The sequence below is a fragment of the Copadichromis virginalis genome, linkage group LG16 (genome assembly GCF_057382275.1).
Source record: "Copadichromis virginalis isolate Kocher_CV1m ecotype Utaka linkage group LG16, C_Virginalis_male_GT1.1, whole genome shotgun sequence".
NCBI classification, from domain to species: domain Eukaryota; kingdom Metazoa; phylum Chordata; class Actinopteri; order Cichliformes; family Cichlidae; genus Copadichromis; species Copadichromis virginalis.
In genome coordinates this window covers 40,558,693-40,574,893 of record NC_140633.1, presented here as the reverse complement: position 1 = coordinate 40,574,893, position 16,201 = coordinate 40,558,693, and the positions used below count along the sequence as shown (strand labels likewise).

Genomic DNA, 16,201 nt, shown 5'->3' with positions numbered 1-16,201 from the left:
GCACCGTCTCAGACCTTTATTGGTTTGAAGCGCGACTCTGTACAAAAACATCTGAGGCTTCTTGTTGTTTTTGATCAATATAGAAATGAAATGGCTCAACGTTGTCCACTGTGAATACAAACATGCAAAAATGGCACAAACATGTTGTGATTACACTGTTTGAATAAGTTGTATGAGTGCATTACAGAGGTATGATGTGCTTTATGTAAATGGAAATAAGCGAATAAGCAGGCTGTGTGACGCTGATTCACTGCAGACACGTTCATGATCAGACACGATGAAGAGTCCAGACACAGACGTGCCCATAATAACAGTCGCTGCCTTTAGACACACATAAGAATCAAGTCATTTCATCTGCTGTCAGATTATTTCTTCCTGATTAAAACATTAAAAATCATAAAAAATGTCCAGCAGCGCCCACCAGAGACCAGAGGGACAAAAACCAACAGCAACAATCAATCAGATTGATTCAGAGATAATCAGCTCTACGTCACTGATTACAGAGGTCCTTACAGGAAAAAGAAACTAATCGTCACTGACATGAAACATACAGGAAATGACTTCAGTTTGTTACGATTCTGTTTTTCTGTTGTGCTTCAGTTTGTTTTACTGTCACCAACAAGAATAAAAACTAAAACTAACGGAGCTGGTTACGCAACCAGCGCTCAGAGCAGCAGCTCTGAGCACAGACACATCACAGTAACCAAACATTTTACAAACGTCAGAGTTTCAGTGCTGATGGACAAAGTCTGCAGATGAGAGACGTTATTGTCCAAAGGGGAAGAAGTCGATCCAGAAGACGCCCGGGTCATTACGCCTGCCATACTGAAGCAAGTCCACCAGGTGTCGCTGCAGGTCTTTCTCAGTGTAAAGCCAAGCCTCCCTGTTCCCCACCGTCCCCCCCACAGGTGAACAAAGAGGCTCTTTAACTGCCTTCTGCTTTAATCACATGATGCAAACATGAGTAATAATCCAAAGCACGGCTGAATACGAAACATTTTGTTCAGACTCGGTGTGGGTTAGAGTTCGACCCGGGCACTGGGATGCTTACGTGACGGAGTTTGGGAATGCCCAACAAACACAGCTGTGTGTTGACAAAACAAACAAACTGGTTTTTATTTAAAATAAGAGATAAAAATAAACCTGCTCAGAACTGGTCCACAGAAAACCTAAAGTCTAACAGGAACATGAGATTTAGATAGATCGCCTCCCTAACACGGGACGTCCTCTAGCTGCTCACCGCGGAGACCAGATGCTAACCTCACGTTAGCCATTAGAGGCGGCTGAGTCGCCATCTCCAGAGACGCAGCAGGGACGGACGTCCTGGACCTCCTGCATCAGCGGGTGTCTCACACTTATTAATAGAACCTGAAACAATGAGACGATCTCTGGACTTCAGCGGACGGACAGATTCAAATAAGTAATATCAGCAAAGAGGTGAGAACCTACACGTTAGAATAAAAATGGCCGACGTCTGCGCCGCTGCTGCTGGAGGGAAAATGAAAACATTTCAAACCCTGGCCCACATGAACCCAGACGTGGACCTGATAACCAGGCACCTTAAAGAGCTCTGTCAGATACCCGAGCGCCCCATGTATCCACAGACCTCCTCCTCTTCATCATGAACAGTTTCTGTGGCGCCCTCCTCGCCGAGCACTGAGTCAAACGCCACCTCCTCCACAATGAAGTCTGATTTTTTCTCCTCCTCTTCCTCCTGTTCCACCCTGCCGAAAGTTAATGTGAGGAGGTTCACATCCTTCTCCTCTTCCTCCTTAGGTCTTCCTCCACAGCTCCTCAGCTCTAGCCCAGCTCTGGAAGGACTTCCTGTTGAAATCAGGGCATTGCGCTGAGAGTACGGCTCCTGATTGGAGGAGACAACAGGCGGTGGTTTGGGCTGAGTCAAAGATGATGATGAAGAGGATGAAGAGGAGAGGAGGTTCGTGCCCGCCCGCTGTGTGTACGCCCCTCCTGTGCTCTCCGTCTCACTCTCCTCATCACTCTCGTCCGAGGAGGAGCAGCTGCTTCCCTTCTTGCCTGCAGAGGGCGCCGTCTGCTCAATGTTCAGTGGGGAGATGATGCAGGGATCGTTGAGCCCCGCCTCCTCCAGGTGATGGATGGTCGTCTGACAAAGAGAGAGCTGAACAGTCAATAACATGAACCAATCAGACGTGCTGACATTAAACACCGGGCCGAAGTACACTGAGATTTAAAGTACTCTGTGCTGCAGGGACACAAGTATAAATACTAATACTGCATTCCTGTTTTAATACTTTACACCTCTGCTGTTTTTTTAATAATGAAAGTATTTATTAGATGTTGCATTTTATAACATGCACTTCCAACCATACCGTTTTGAAAATTTCCAAATAGGGTTTTGCGTCTTACCCTCATTATTTACTTTTTGTGATAAAATATCAATTGGTGTGATTGGATATGCAAGCTCTTGTTCTATTAAAATCCAATCTATATTGTTTTTCCCTGCGCAATGTTTGCCTAATCTAGCCATTTCAAAAGAGATGCTATAATAGGGCCAGCCCCCCTTCTTTTTTGGGTTGGGACAGCCGATTCAGTAAAAAGACTAGGTGTTACAGTCTCTGATAATTTAGTTAAATAAATTTAGTTTACTCCATTTACCCAAGTTTTTATTGATCTTGTTTAATAATTTTCCCACACTGTTAGTCATAATATCTTCAACATTTGGGTTCAGTTCAATTCCAAGGTACTTCATTCCTTTGTCCACCCACTTAAAGTTAAAGCCCGATATTAAGTTATGACTACAAGCCTGGGAAACCGGCATCGCCTCTGATTTATGCCAATTCATTTTGTACCCTGAAAACATTAAGTATGTATTAATCACCTCTTATAGTGTTGTGATAGAATTAGTTGGGTCTTGGTTTAATACCAGAACATCATCTGGTTATAGGAACAATCTGTGTTCTCTGCCTCCCCGAATACACCTTTAATCTCTGCGTTTTCTCTGATGTGAATAGCTAATGGCTCTAAAAAGATAGCAATGGGCTTAAACTGCATCCTTGACGTGTTGATCTGGAAATGCTAAAAAAAAGGAGAAAGTACCCCATCTGCTTCTGGCCCCGAGTACATGGCTCTAATCCATCTGCAAAAATTGTCACCTATTCCAAACTTTTCCAGGGCTGTGAACAGGAAGTTCCACTCCACCCTATCACAAGCTTTCTGTGCATCTAAAGATATAGCAAACACAGGATTTGTGTTATTTCTATTCAGCCACAGCAGGTGTAGTAATCTCTTCATATTATCAGACGCAGCTCTATTCTTGATAAACCCTTCTTGATCTTGATGAATACTTTGTGCTAGTACAACCTCCAACCTCTTTGCTAAAACTTTGATAGAATTTTGTGATCCACATTGATTCAACTTATCGGTCTGTAATTACCTGGATCAGTTAAATCCTTGTCGCCTTTTGGAATTAGTGACATTACTGCCTGATTAAAACTTGCAGGGAGTCGTCCAAATTCAAAAGCTTCATGTAATACTTCAGTTATAGCACATCTATAAATTTATGATAAAATTCTGCCGGGAATCCATCCATCTATTCCTTTCCATGAATTCATGCCTTCAAAGCATCGCATACAATGGCCAGCCTGTCCGTAGATCCAACGTTCACCTCGTTCAAATATCTTATATCCTCTTTTAGGGTTGATACAACTTTCTGGTCTTAGTCTCCACCTACACGTTCTGTTCTTATCAACATTTAGATTTATGTGCAATTCTACCGGCGCGTGGTCTGCAGCTGAGGGAACACAAACTCAGACTGTCCGAACAGGTTTGCTCGTTTCTTGCGTGTACTCATTTGGTGATTTATTAAATGTGTAACTGTTATTCTGATCTGCTGCTGAGTCTCTTACGCTGGTGAAAACGCAGAAAACACAGATCACACCTGTTCAACCAATCACTTTCATTCCACTTTGATCTGGACAAACTGACGGTTCATCTCTGTTACAGTGTTGTTAGACTGCTATATGTTTGTGTTCTTTATGCTGTAGATTTTCACGTCTCTGGAATAGTTGGCAGTAATACGGATGATTTTCTGTAAAATCATACTGATATGAGCCGTGAAATATTCGTAGATGACCGTTAGATTAGTCAGCTGGGAAACTCTGTGTTAACTCAGAGCTGAGGATATCGTGGATATGCTGACCTCGCTCCGTGGTGTACAGGGCCGTTTACCCTCATGATTAATATTCACAATAAAAATATTAGCCGAACATCATGAAGTCTGTATGTGTTTCATAGTGTCGAACAACCTTTGTACAGTTAAAGCCAGCAGTTACTACATGACGGAAACACCAACGTTATCTCTTTTATGTGTTTATACACAGGTCACGCTGATTACTGAACAAAAACCCAAAGATCAGATGTTAAACAGATTTATTTGCTCTCTCTCCTCCTTAAACATGTTTTTAATGTTAGTTATAATTCAGAATTGGCGACTGAAACACGTAGGACACATAAGAACATCAGGAAATAAAACACCGATAAATATAACCTCAGTGAAAGAAGTCAGCGGGGGTTACTACAGCTGTGTACCGGGGCCTGCGCTTTGTCGGCGGTAATAACAGCTCGATTGCTTGCGAGGCGAGCGGGTCTATCCCACGCTTTGCCGTGAGACTGGGCAGACGTCTCCGAAATCATCGAAACACTTTTGCAAAGAGGCTGTATCTTGACAAACCGACCAGACACATGAAGATTAAACCACTACATTCTCGGCTAAAAAAATATTAAAACGGTATTTGGTGACACACAAACAGGGTTTTTCAAAGCTCAGTTCTGTTAGCTTCCACATGCCGGTTGTTGTGTGCTAGAAACAATGGCCACCAGGCCAAAGCAATGGTTTTGACTCGATCAGCGTTAGCCCCGCCCCCTGAGTTTGATGGGTGAGGCTGACAGATAAAATTATTTCATGGTGAGACCCGAAGGAGTCAACTGTGCCAAAATGAATTAATTAAATGTGTCCAAAATATTTATTTAATTAATCATTTCATGGTTTAATTAATTCATTATGGCAGTCCTGGCGTTTCATACAAAGCACCCACGCAGCTGTACAGAAACTCCGTCATGCTAGCTAGTAGCAGTACGAGTTATTGTAACTGACTGTATAAAGTCAGCATAACTAAAATAAACTCCACCTAAACTTGGTTCATATCTGACCCAGATGGACTGCAGGTCATAACTTCTTACCTGAAGTTCACCTGACACTCGGACCGGCCGCCTCGGGTCTCTCCTCCTCCCGCCTCCCCTTTCTCTCATCCACCTGCTGGCCTCTGTGGAAGCTCCGCCACAGCCAGTTATTGTTACACATCTGCCAGCATCTGGCCAATCCACCTTTCATTGTTTATACCGTTACAACCCCCCCCCCCCCCCAAAAAAAAACCCCCAAAAAACCCCATCAGCCCATAAAAACGAATAATCACCAGTCCAGCTATGGTCAGTTAACCCTTCGCGTGCCAGCTGTGCCACGCGTGCCCAGGGTTGCCGACCCCTGATCTAGTTCATCCCTGGAGTTAGACGCCTTTTTATTCATTGGTCAGAGTTAAATGTCAAATATATTTTAAAAACATTCCTTTACAGGGCTCTAGACTAACTTTTTGCCATGGGCGTGCTGGTGCACAAATTTTATAATAATTGATATAATGTGTTTTTCTGGATACACTGTGCTTTTTCAGCATGCAAAGATTGATGACACCGTGTCAGAGCACTGGCTATGAATTTCAGAAGGATCAGGCCTTAACAGAAAAGTTAGCAATAGTTCTTTTCCTATTACAGCTACATCCACGTCTGTCGTGCCTAGGCTGCTCACTAGGGCTGGGTATCATCACTGATTTCTATAATCCATTCGATTCCGGTTTTCAAAGTCCCGATTCGATTCAACTTAGCCTCAGACAGTCAGAAATATTATAATTCTGATCATTTATCAGTACTGACTTCATCAGAATTGTGAACATCACAGCAGATGCCTTTGTGTGAAAGTAACTGAGAATAAAACAGAAAAACATGAAGGAGATTTTCCTGGTCTGGCTTTTTATAGCAGATAACCTTAAAAATATTCTGCAATGTTCTGCATATAAAGTTTAAATTTCTTCAGTATTGAACAACAGAAAAAATAGGCTTTCTTGTCCGAGGTCATTTAAGTGAAAAAAGAAAAAGACAGCAGCCACAGCGCTGTAAACAACGGTAGACTGGTGGGTAATAAGCCAATGAATAATACAGAAAACAGAGATTGGAGACGGAAACTGTTCTTGAAGTACAGAGAGAGAGAGAGCTAGCTGTGCATGGAGTGTGATTTTAATAGTTGTGGAAGCAAAATTCATGACGACATTGATCAAATGTGAAGCGCAGTTTGCTGCTTCTTTTGCTGCTGGCTCGGTGGATTTTGGTTGGAGAGACAAAACCTGCAGCTCAGAATCAGCGCAAAAAGACGTAATCACAGCGCGGACCGGACGCATCAGGATCGCTGAGCTCCGACAGCGTGTCCGTCTACGGACCGTCGGGTGAGAAAGCCGAGAAAGACAAAGCTGATCCTGATGCGTCGGTCTGTGTTTACGTCTTTGTGTGGAGTCCGTGTACCTGCTCTCATCTGCTGTTTGGTTGTTGTTGAAATGGTTTTGTGAGCTTTAATCTGAGAATCTGCCGTTTCTGGCAAAACACAGTTATTTAAAAGTCAGGATTTAATGAATCGATATCCTTTATTCAAGCTACTCACCTCCCACTTCCACCTGCACTTTCAACTGGACCACGGCCAATCAGAGAGGTCCCGCCCCTGACTATCTCTGATTGGTTTAGCCCACGATAGGGGCAAAATGTGTGTCTGTTGTTGACCACAGGGAAGGTTGCAGATTTTTTTTTTTTGCTACCCGAACAGTTGGTCGCACAGGTGCAACCAAATATTTTTTTAGTCGCACCACTGAAAAATTAGTGGCACTCTAGAGCCCTGGTTTAAACACGTCAGGTGCAAAGATCTGAGTGTGCGAAGGAGACCCCCAGAAATATTCCCATTAGTCACTGCCTCTGCCAGTGCGCCCCAGGGCAGCTGTGGCTACAATGTAGTTTCCAGCTAACAGCTGTTGGTGCCACTATTTCAGGTCAAACTGTGTTTTTTCTTTTTTTTGTAGATTTAGCAAAAGAAGCAAATGACGTGTTTTGTGAGAGGCGAGCAAACACAACGAGCCTGAAGATCCGTTTTAAAATGAAAATTGAAATGTTGCGTGTTCATCTAGTTCATCCCTGGAGTTAGAGGCTCACCTTGGCTCATCTCGGCTTCACCTCGGCTTTACGAGCAAACTGAGCTCGGTGTTACGGTCGAAGCGCTGAACAGACCTTTGTGGGCTGTGAGCGCTTCATCTGCTCGCGTGGCCTTTGCATGTTTCCTAGCAGTGGAAACGTAGCTGAATCACATTAAAAGAAGTGCGGTGTGACAGAGAGCTGGGCACGGCGCCGTGTTTTGGAAAAAACTGTTGGTGAGCACCCAAACCCTCCAAATTTCATGTTTGGTTTGTTGGTCACACAGCAGGGGAAAGCCCCCTCTGCATCTTGGTTAACTAAAGGCAGTTAATAATGGAACATGAAACTGCATCTATTTCATGAAAAGCGTCTGCTGATCCCCCCGTTCGCATGAGACACTACAAATATTAAAAAGGTTAACTGTAAGGACGCCCACAGCTGCTCCATCCCAGCACGCTGTCTGCACGAAGAAAATACTCAGATGAATTCAAGGTTTCACAAACTAAAGGTGACGACGAGTCACACGGCACTCACCGACACGTTAACAGGAGCTCATCTTTAAAATAAGCCCGGGCATGGAAATGCTATCAGAGTACGGCTCTTTTTCAGGATACAAGGTTAATGTAAATGCAGGTATTAACTTTAAACTATGAACCACCAGTTGAATTTAGAATCGCTATAAATGGAAGTGGGATGTAGATAGCATTAGGTACCTAGGGTGGTAATACATCGTGACGTCACCAAAATGTTCAATGCCAACTATGCCCCGCTAAATGAATCTATACAATCAGACAGACAAAGATGGAATACCAATCCGTCTCTGCACTCCAGGATCGAATCAGTTAGATTAAATATTCTTCCCTGTATTTGTTTCAGTCTTTATATTGAATATTGTAAGAATATTGTCAAAACACATCTGGAACGGGAAAAAAGCTCGAGTTAAATATAAACGCTCCAACTAAAGAAAGAAAAGGGAGGTCGTGGGCTTCCTTGTCTACGAGAATATTACTGCGCAGCTCAGCTAAGACCACTGATATGTCTCTGCTGTCCAGATTACACCGCCGGATGGAAAGATGTTGAAGGAAAACCAGTTACAGCTTTAATATCGGACATAAAGTTACAGAACAAAACAGACATGGCAGATGAACCCATACTACAAATAATCACATCTGCTCTGAAAGAAGTCATCAGAATTTGCCTCTAAGCTTTGATGGTGAGCATGTGATTCAGATTTTCCCCGAATCAGTACGATAATAGATTCAAGAACTGGATTTGAAAAGGTATAACTAATTATTATTCATTCGTCCACAAGGAGGCATTTCAAAGCTTTGAAAGGAGCAAACATGATTTAGGCTCAGACGACTTCTTTAGATTTCTACAGGCCAGAAATTATTTTAATCAAAACTTAAAAGTGAACCTAAACGAATTACAGTTTGTAGAAACATTTTTATCATTAACCAAATCTGGAGCGCAAAGCAAAATGATTTCCAAACGATATAAGAGCATCCTGCGGTGTAAAAACCACAGCTCTCTGTATATGAAAGCAATGTGGGGAAAAGAAGGTAACCTGTCGATTACAGAGGAGTGTTGCATGACACAGTGGGCTACCACCGGGTCCAGTGTTTGCCGTGAGTTCTGCTGTAAAATCATTACGAGAGTTTTCATCAGCCCTGCTCAGCAAAGATATCGGGGAACTGCGACACTTGTTGGAGATGTGGGCGAGATGGAGCTAACCGTTTCCAAATCTTTTGGGATTGCAAAGATAGTCGCCAGCACTAATCCACGAACATCTACAAAATGTGTTGTCATTTGTTTTTCCTTTAACCTTTGAGACCATATTTCTGTGTAACACACCAGTGGATGAATTGAACTCTAATGATAGAAGACTCTTGTATATCCTACTGGCCACGAGTAAAAAGCCTCGAGGAAATGGCTTACGCCTGAACCACCAACGATGGAAGATGGAAAACATTCTGTACCAGAGATCTATACGATGGAAAATTGTCATTTTCTCTTAAACTTCAGAGGGATACTTCCTACAGAATACGTTAAGCCTGTGAGGTGTGATTTTTATTTTTTATTTTATGAACCATGCTTTCTTATTTTTTTTTACATTGAAGCCCCGAGTTGACAGTCATGTGATGCTAACTTGCCTGCTGCTACTCCCTTACCCAAGTCTTTTTTCTTTTCAATTGTAAGTTTAAAAATGTGAAAGCAAAGACAGTGTAAAAGTGTTCAATTGCTTTCTCTCAATAAAAGAGACAATGCAAAAATAAATAAATAAGCCCGGGGTTCATTCATGCTCATAAACCACACGACCTTTAGATCCCAGCAAACAGGTGGTTACAGATAAATAATCACGTGAGAAGACGAGATAACGACTCACAGCAGGTAACACAGAAGACTTCCTGATGCAAAGTGTTTCCCTGTGCAGGACAGCCTCTGCTCTGAGACTCACGTCACCAAGTCTCCATAGCAACTTCAGCCAAGACGCCAACACAGACATATATCAGCAAACACCGCAGAACGACAACACCAAGAATAAACCCAGATGAACATTTCTACACTGGGTTCAAAGCCAAACTGAACCAGCGGCTCCTCAGGCCACATTTTTAAATATTCACCAGTTTTTTATGTGATAACATTTCCTGTGCACAGAGGAAGCAGCCGCTGGCCGGCGTTCTGCTGCTTCGGGTTGTGATAAACTCAGAAGAACAATGAGCCGAGAACCCTACCCTGGGGTACACCGGAGTCCCGGATACACGGCGAAGACGTTCAACTTTCAGATAAACAACACTCACTCACAACACCACAGAAACGCTGCTCTGCTTTCACCTCAGAGGGGTGGCCAACGTTTGAGTGCAGGCTCGAGGTCAAAGCAGAAAATAAAGCCAAACTTAAAAGCAGCTTTTGAACACTGCACGGAGAGCGGGCCGGGGTCGGGGTCTTCCTGCGTTCCAGCTCTGAGCTCTCAGCCCTGATATGAAAACATTACTTTGATCATGAAGCGTCTGAAATGTGACCAGAGGGACGTGAGACACTGTGAAACTGAATCACTGTGAGATCTCTGTGGACAAACATTACACTTCAGTCTGGTGAGCGCTTTAAACATGGACGGCTCGTGCCGATGCAGGAGTATTAAAAGTTGTTTGCTGGCATCTCCACACCAGGAATAACACGGCACGTTATGAACGGAGCGATTAGCGGCTCGGTGACCGAGCAGCCGAGCGGGTCTCAGCGCTGCTGTGACTGGGAGCAAATGGGATTTCACTGCGGTACGAGCTGTCAAAACATGGCTGTGTTTCACCTCTCGAAGCACATCCTGCCTGCACGCTCTGACTGTGTGCGCGAGCTCTTTAGCAGCATCCTGAGTCTGTGCAGCTGTCTCTCTTTGTTTGTACAACCGCAGCTCTGGCAGAGTTTCCACCTGCTGCTGTTTCTTCCTGTGTCTTTACTCAGAAAACGCTGAGCGCTCGCCGCTCGACCACAAACAGCAAACAGCACGTTAACTGTTTGGCCTGCGACTCCAGCTGTAGCAGAGAGCCCGACCCTGGGCGATTCCACCACATTAGAGTCCTGTTAAAGCATCTGATGGTGTAATCTGCACTCAGATTTATGCTTCACACGCATCAAAGGATGTGAGATGACAGAGATGTGAAACCACAGAAAGAAAGAACTCTTCACACGTTCCCACTCGTGTTCTCTGCAGATCAACGGGAATATTTCTGCTGAGATCGTTCTGGTGCTTTAGACACGCGGATCTGTTCGCGTGGAAAACACTTTGCTGTGATGAAGCAATGAGAAGTGACAGGAGTGAGACTGAAACTACGTGACTATCACAGCACGATCGTATCACGTTCTCATGAACCAGCGTCCTCGAGTTCGCTTCAAAGGCTCAAACTCAGGACCTCTGACCCGTTTGCTGCTGGATGCTGAAGGGTCAGGTCCAGTTAGCGGTGCGGGTACAGGATGGAAACTTTATTTTATAACTGAAAACAACTGAACTTTCAAAATAAGAGCCACTCGTCACACGCATCGCGATGGCGTTCTTTGAAACTGTGAAACAACAACAAAGGTCGAACATCAGACACGAGCGCTGACGACTGAAACCTGAAGGAATCAGATGCTAGAATAAATCGTCTTCCTTTGGTGACGTGTTCAGCGTGTGATGCTCTGACTCTGAACTTACCAGAACCGACGGCAGCAGCCTCCGTCTCAGACAGATGAACCCGGTCGAGATCAGCATGAAGATGCAGAACGTGACGATGATCACCAACGAGCACAACATGCCCGAGATCAGCGGGTCTGCACGCAGGAACACAACGAGTTTAGAGGTGAACATCAGTCTCATCAGCCTGAAAACAGCAACATTTAAACTTTCACATCGTGCTACAGTACATGTAGTACTACCTGTAGTAGTACTACATGTACTAGTACTACTACAGGTAGTACTAGTACTGCTGTTTCCAGCCGTGACTTGCTTATCAGTCAGATTTGCTGAGGTTAGCGTTGGAAGTGTGTTTCACGGGGAATTCCCTCCATTTCCAGTCACAACAGAAGCTCAGCATGAATGTTGTGGACTAAAAGCTTTTTATTGTCACCTCCATGTGTCCACTTGATTTTTCCAGTGAGTAAAACTAAATAAGCAAACACACAATCGCTGTATCTCACGGTTCAACCTGAGGGGGCTGAAACTTGGCACAGCTTTGAAAAACGTGGAGCTCCACAGAGTCCTGACGTAAAGTTATTAACACGCACGCCCTGAACGACACTGCAGGCTAACAGCAGTGTTTATGATGCTGCTCCTTTAGCGTCACCCATCTTCCACCTGACAGCGAGGTAACTGAAATCACTGTGTGTGTGTGTGTGTGTGTGTGTGTGTGTGTGTGTGTACCTGCAGAGAAGATGGCTGGTACTGTAGCACACTCAGGCGGGCTGAAGTTGGAGTACATGTCCTCGATTTTGTCGCAGAATCGCACGGCGACACAGTACCGCCTGCCGGGCTCCAAACGATCCCACTTATAGCTCTTCAGAGACTCAGTCTTGATGAACTGCACACACAGGCACAGATTATCAGCACAGGAGGCGTCCTGCTCACACAGACTCCGACTGACACAGCAGCAGGTCTCTCACGTGACGCCTGCTCTTAGCCTACAGACTTTTTACATTTAGCAAAATATTTAAACATTTATCATAAATCTGAGTGGACTCATGACTGACTTCAAACCGTTGAAAGCCGTGGGCCACACTTTCTGTCCCAGAGGTTCAGGAGTACGTCACTGCCATAAAGATCCACTCAGAGCTAACAGATGAAAGCAGGAAGTAAACTTGTTTCTAACGCTTCGAGCCAGCGCTCAGGTATCACCACGGTTACTGTGCGAGGTACGCTCTTATGCTCATCGGCAGCTGGTGAGGACGCTCGGCGAGCATCATTTCAGAGACATGTAATAACAGTGGGACAGAATTCCACAGCTGGATCACCATGGAAACATTAATGGAAGCGGCGGACACGGAGAGTAAGCGGAAAAATAACCACAGCGACACGAAGTGGGCGGGTCCAGAGTGGAGTTAGTGTTGTGTGATTTGAAAGGTAACTCGCAGTCCCGTGTCAGGCCTGTAGGCCAGGCTCCTCCCTCCTTATACTTTGCTTGAGTTGACATTTGACCCTCGCCGTCTTTGCCGTTTATTTGCGGAGGTGAAACTCAAACCGGGGGTTCTGATTGGTCTCCCTCTCTCATGTACCTGCATCTTATCCGGGTTGCTGCTGATCCGGAGCTCGTAATGGAGAATGTTGTAGCTCTGCCTGAGGCGCTCCAGCGGAGGGTGAAGATCCACGCTCAGGCTTCTGTCGCTGGGCGCCACGCTAAGCAGCGGCAGGCTCAGGTGTTCTGCAGAAATCAGAAACAACGCATGACGCACACACACGGCTCAGAGGGCTGAAAATAACAAACTCGTGGCGTCTCCGGAGCTGAAGACTCGACACTCACTGATGGGTTTGAATGGGACCTCGGTCTCGTTCGGGTCTCCAAAGACCTGGCCTCCCAGCTGAGCTCCAACCCTTGTTAAGTACGTCTCCGTTAGGACGGAGAACGCCGCCGTCAAGTCACAAAACAGAGGCTTCTGCACACGCTCACAGCCGGCCACCGGGTTCCAGCTATGTTTCCTTTCATGACCAGAGAGGAGAGAAACATCAGATCTCAGAGGAAGTGTTCGTGATCACCTGAGCCAATATGTGCCAGAAACATGTCAGAACTCCTCTGAAGACAACGCAGACTATCATCAGGGTACCAACCAGGTGACATCAGCACACCTGCAGCTGTCAGTGTGTGAAGGTAAACCCACCTCTCAGATTTGTATTCAACGTTATAGTAGACCCCTGGAGGTGTGCCTGGTCCCGCCTCCCATTTCAGTATATAACTGAAGTTGAGTGATGTCAGGGAGATGTTGACGGGCTTTGGGAGGGTACCTACAGCTGGAACACAGACAGGAAGAGGAAGGTCAAAGGTCAGCAGGAGACCAGCACCATGAGTTATCTGACCCGCAGCACAAAATGAAACATGTCAGCAGAAAAACAATAAAATTATTATTCTTCACGGACACTCTACATAATTATTAAACAGGCAGCAGCTCTTCTACGCCTGACAGAACTCCAGCTTTGTGCACGCTGTGGGAGGAGCTGAGATCTGTATGTGTGGGAACTGTGGGAGGAAAGAAAGACCCAGCAAACATCTCCCCACCCTCAGTCATTCCAGGGAAAGGAACTTCATGCTTCAGCAGACCATCTCATGGTCCCAACTTTGTGGGAACAGTTTGGGGATGGCTGTTCCAACATGGCTGCACACCGGTGTGCAGAAAGACATGGATGAGCTGTGGAAGAACCTGCCTGCACAGAGTCCTGACCTCAGCCCGACAGAACACCTTTGGGATGAGTTAGCGACTGTGAGCCGGGGCTTCTCGTCCAACATCCGAATGGTCCAAAATTCCCATAAACACTCCTAAACCTCTGGAAAGAAGAGCTGCAAACTGTTGCTAATATAGTGTCCTAAAGACGGCTGCAGCCTCTACGTCTGAAAAGCCTGATTGGACACAAGTCTGTGACAACATGAGCAGCCTACTCTGGGCTCAGCCAACTCCTTCCTGATGATTTCATGGTCTCAGGTCTGACTGAATAACACGCCTTTACAGTGGCAAAGGAACAGGAAGCAGGGGACGGTGAGTGGATGACCACAGCCGGGACACTCAGGTGGTTTCCAGAGGAAACGGCCTGAACTATGACACGGAGAGTCCAGAAATACGCAGAGGCAAGATCTCGTGGTTCTGAGTGCGCGCTCACCTGGCAGGATCAGAGGCAGCCATGAGAGCATCCAGGTGAGAGCGGTCATGACAGCTGGAGCACATCTGCCGAGCTTCCATCAGCACCTCAACGGACAGACAGCAGCTGCTTTCCCTTTCTGAGCAGGGATGAAAGTGCAGTTACAGACCCACGCTTTTACTTTCTGTCTCATGTCTTACAGTTAAACACAGTTAATAAAGTTTTGACATTGAAATAAACCTTTATTGACACCCCCGTGGTTCTGTTAGCCTCTGATTTGGCCTCAGACTTCCCTGTAAGTACAGACTGTGAGATAAGTGTAACTTGCTGACCTGTTACGGAGAGATAAAGCCCCCATGAAGCGTCACTGGTCCGCAGATTCAAGTTTTCGTGTTTTTCTCAAACCGCCCACTCGCCGGAAATTCCTCCTCATCTCAGGCTAACGGGCTAACAGGCTAACGGGCTAGCACCCTCTGTGTTGGTAAAAGATCAAAGCTCCAGGCTGGTAGTAACCGATCAATGAGTCCGAGCGTGTTACCTGTCCCGGTGAGCGTCCCGATATGCTTCCGTTAGCGCTGTCACAGGACCGAAACACGCTGCTGCCCCGCTGCCTTCACGGACCTCCGGTAATCGCGAAGTCTCTCCTGCTCATGTGCCGTTCCTTTGATCAAAGCGACATCACACCCAACAATGACACAGCAACAACACTTAGAAACATTTCCCACTCGGTCGGTTTGAGTTTGTTGTTGACCAGTCTGACAAATCATAAAGTGTAAACTTCGTTTGACACACAGCATTAAATACAACGGGACAGACGCCATAAAATATACCGTCACAGTTGATTTAACGGGACATCGTCCCTGAAATCGGGTGTAGCAAATATATATCTATAGATATTTTTTTCTTTACAGTTTATAACGCCGTCTCTTCACGAGATCTCATTAGACCGGCGGTCATGAATGCAGCACCGCGGGAAGTCGGTGATAGGAAATCACGTGATGTTGTTGAAGCACGGACGCTTCCCTGACAGGCTCCCAGTAGTTTTGAGAAGTCATGTGATATAGTTTGTGGTTATTTTCCTTAGATTTGAGGTTTACATTTAGTTTTAAATATCCGTGTACGCGCTTCACGAGCAGGTCATCTTATAACCACAGCAACAAACCACGGTGGAATAAAATAACGATTTTATTTCTTATTTTCAAACCCTTAAGATTATGAAAACCAAAAATGCAGTGAAACCTTTTAACACAAAGAAGTTTAGTAAGTTCTCATTTTATTTATTTGATTGAAAGTGCATATCTTGTAGCCATGTTGTGTACATCAATCCTTGTTCTTGCTTCACTAAAAAACAAAAGGCTGATATATACCTGTGACTTTTCTCTAAATGAACCGTAACTCCAGAGGTCACATAAAAACCACACAAATAACATCAGCAGTCAAATGTGATTGAAAGGTTTGGAGGTTTGTCTCAAAATAAGCCTTTAAACTGATTTTGTACCCTCTGGAAGTTGTGCTAACCCCCATCTTTGCCCTTACAAAGTTCCCATTTACATTCTAATGTAGGAATAAACTGCCTTCATGTTACAACTCTGCTGCAACAAACCACTGCAGACCTTTGCTTAGTCCGATTAC

The 16,201-nt window shown here is 45.1% G+C and overlaps 1 protein-coding gene across 2 annotated transcripts; it reads right to left on the bottom strand.

Annotated features, from left to right (window-relative positions):
• Position 1: 1 nt before the first annotated feature.
• On the bottom strand, positions 2 to 15,537 carry LOC146691399 (interferon alpha/beta receptor 2-like). Of its 2 annotated transcripts, none has more exons than XM_085434812.1 (8): positions 14,902 to 15,537; positions 14,591 to 14,708; positions 13,600 to 13,729; positions 13,245 to 13,420; positions 13,000 to 13,145; positions 12,152 to 12,308; positions 11,447 to 11,562; positions 2 to 2,122 (listed from the first exon to the last, which is right to left on the bottom strand). In XM_085434812.1, the coding sequence occupies exons 2-8, from the start codon at positions 14,637 to 14,639 to the stop codon at positions 1,574 to 1,576; spliced, it is 1,323 nt and encodes a 440-aa protein (XP_085290938.1). In that variant the 5' UTR covers positions 14,640 to 14,708; positions 14,902 to 15,537; the 3' UTR covers positions 2 to 1,573. The 2 variants fall into 2 exon arrangements, with proteins under 2 accessions (XP_085290938.1, XP_085290939.1); XM_085434813.1 differs by having other exon boundaries at positions 15,108 to 15,537.
• Between the last annotated feature and the right edge of the window lie 664 nt (positions 15,538 to 16,201).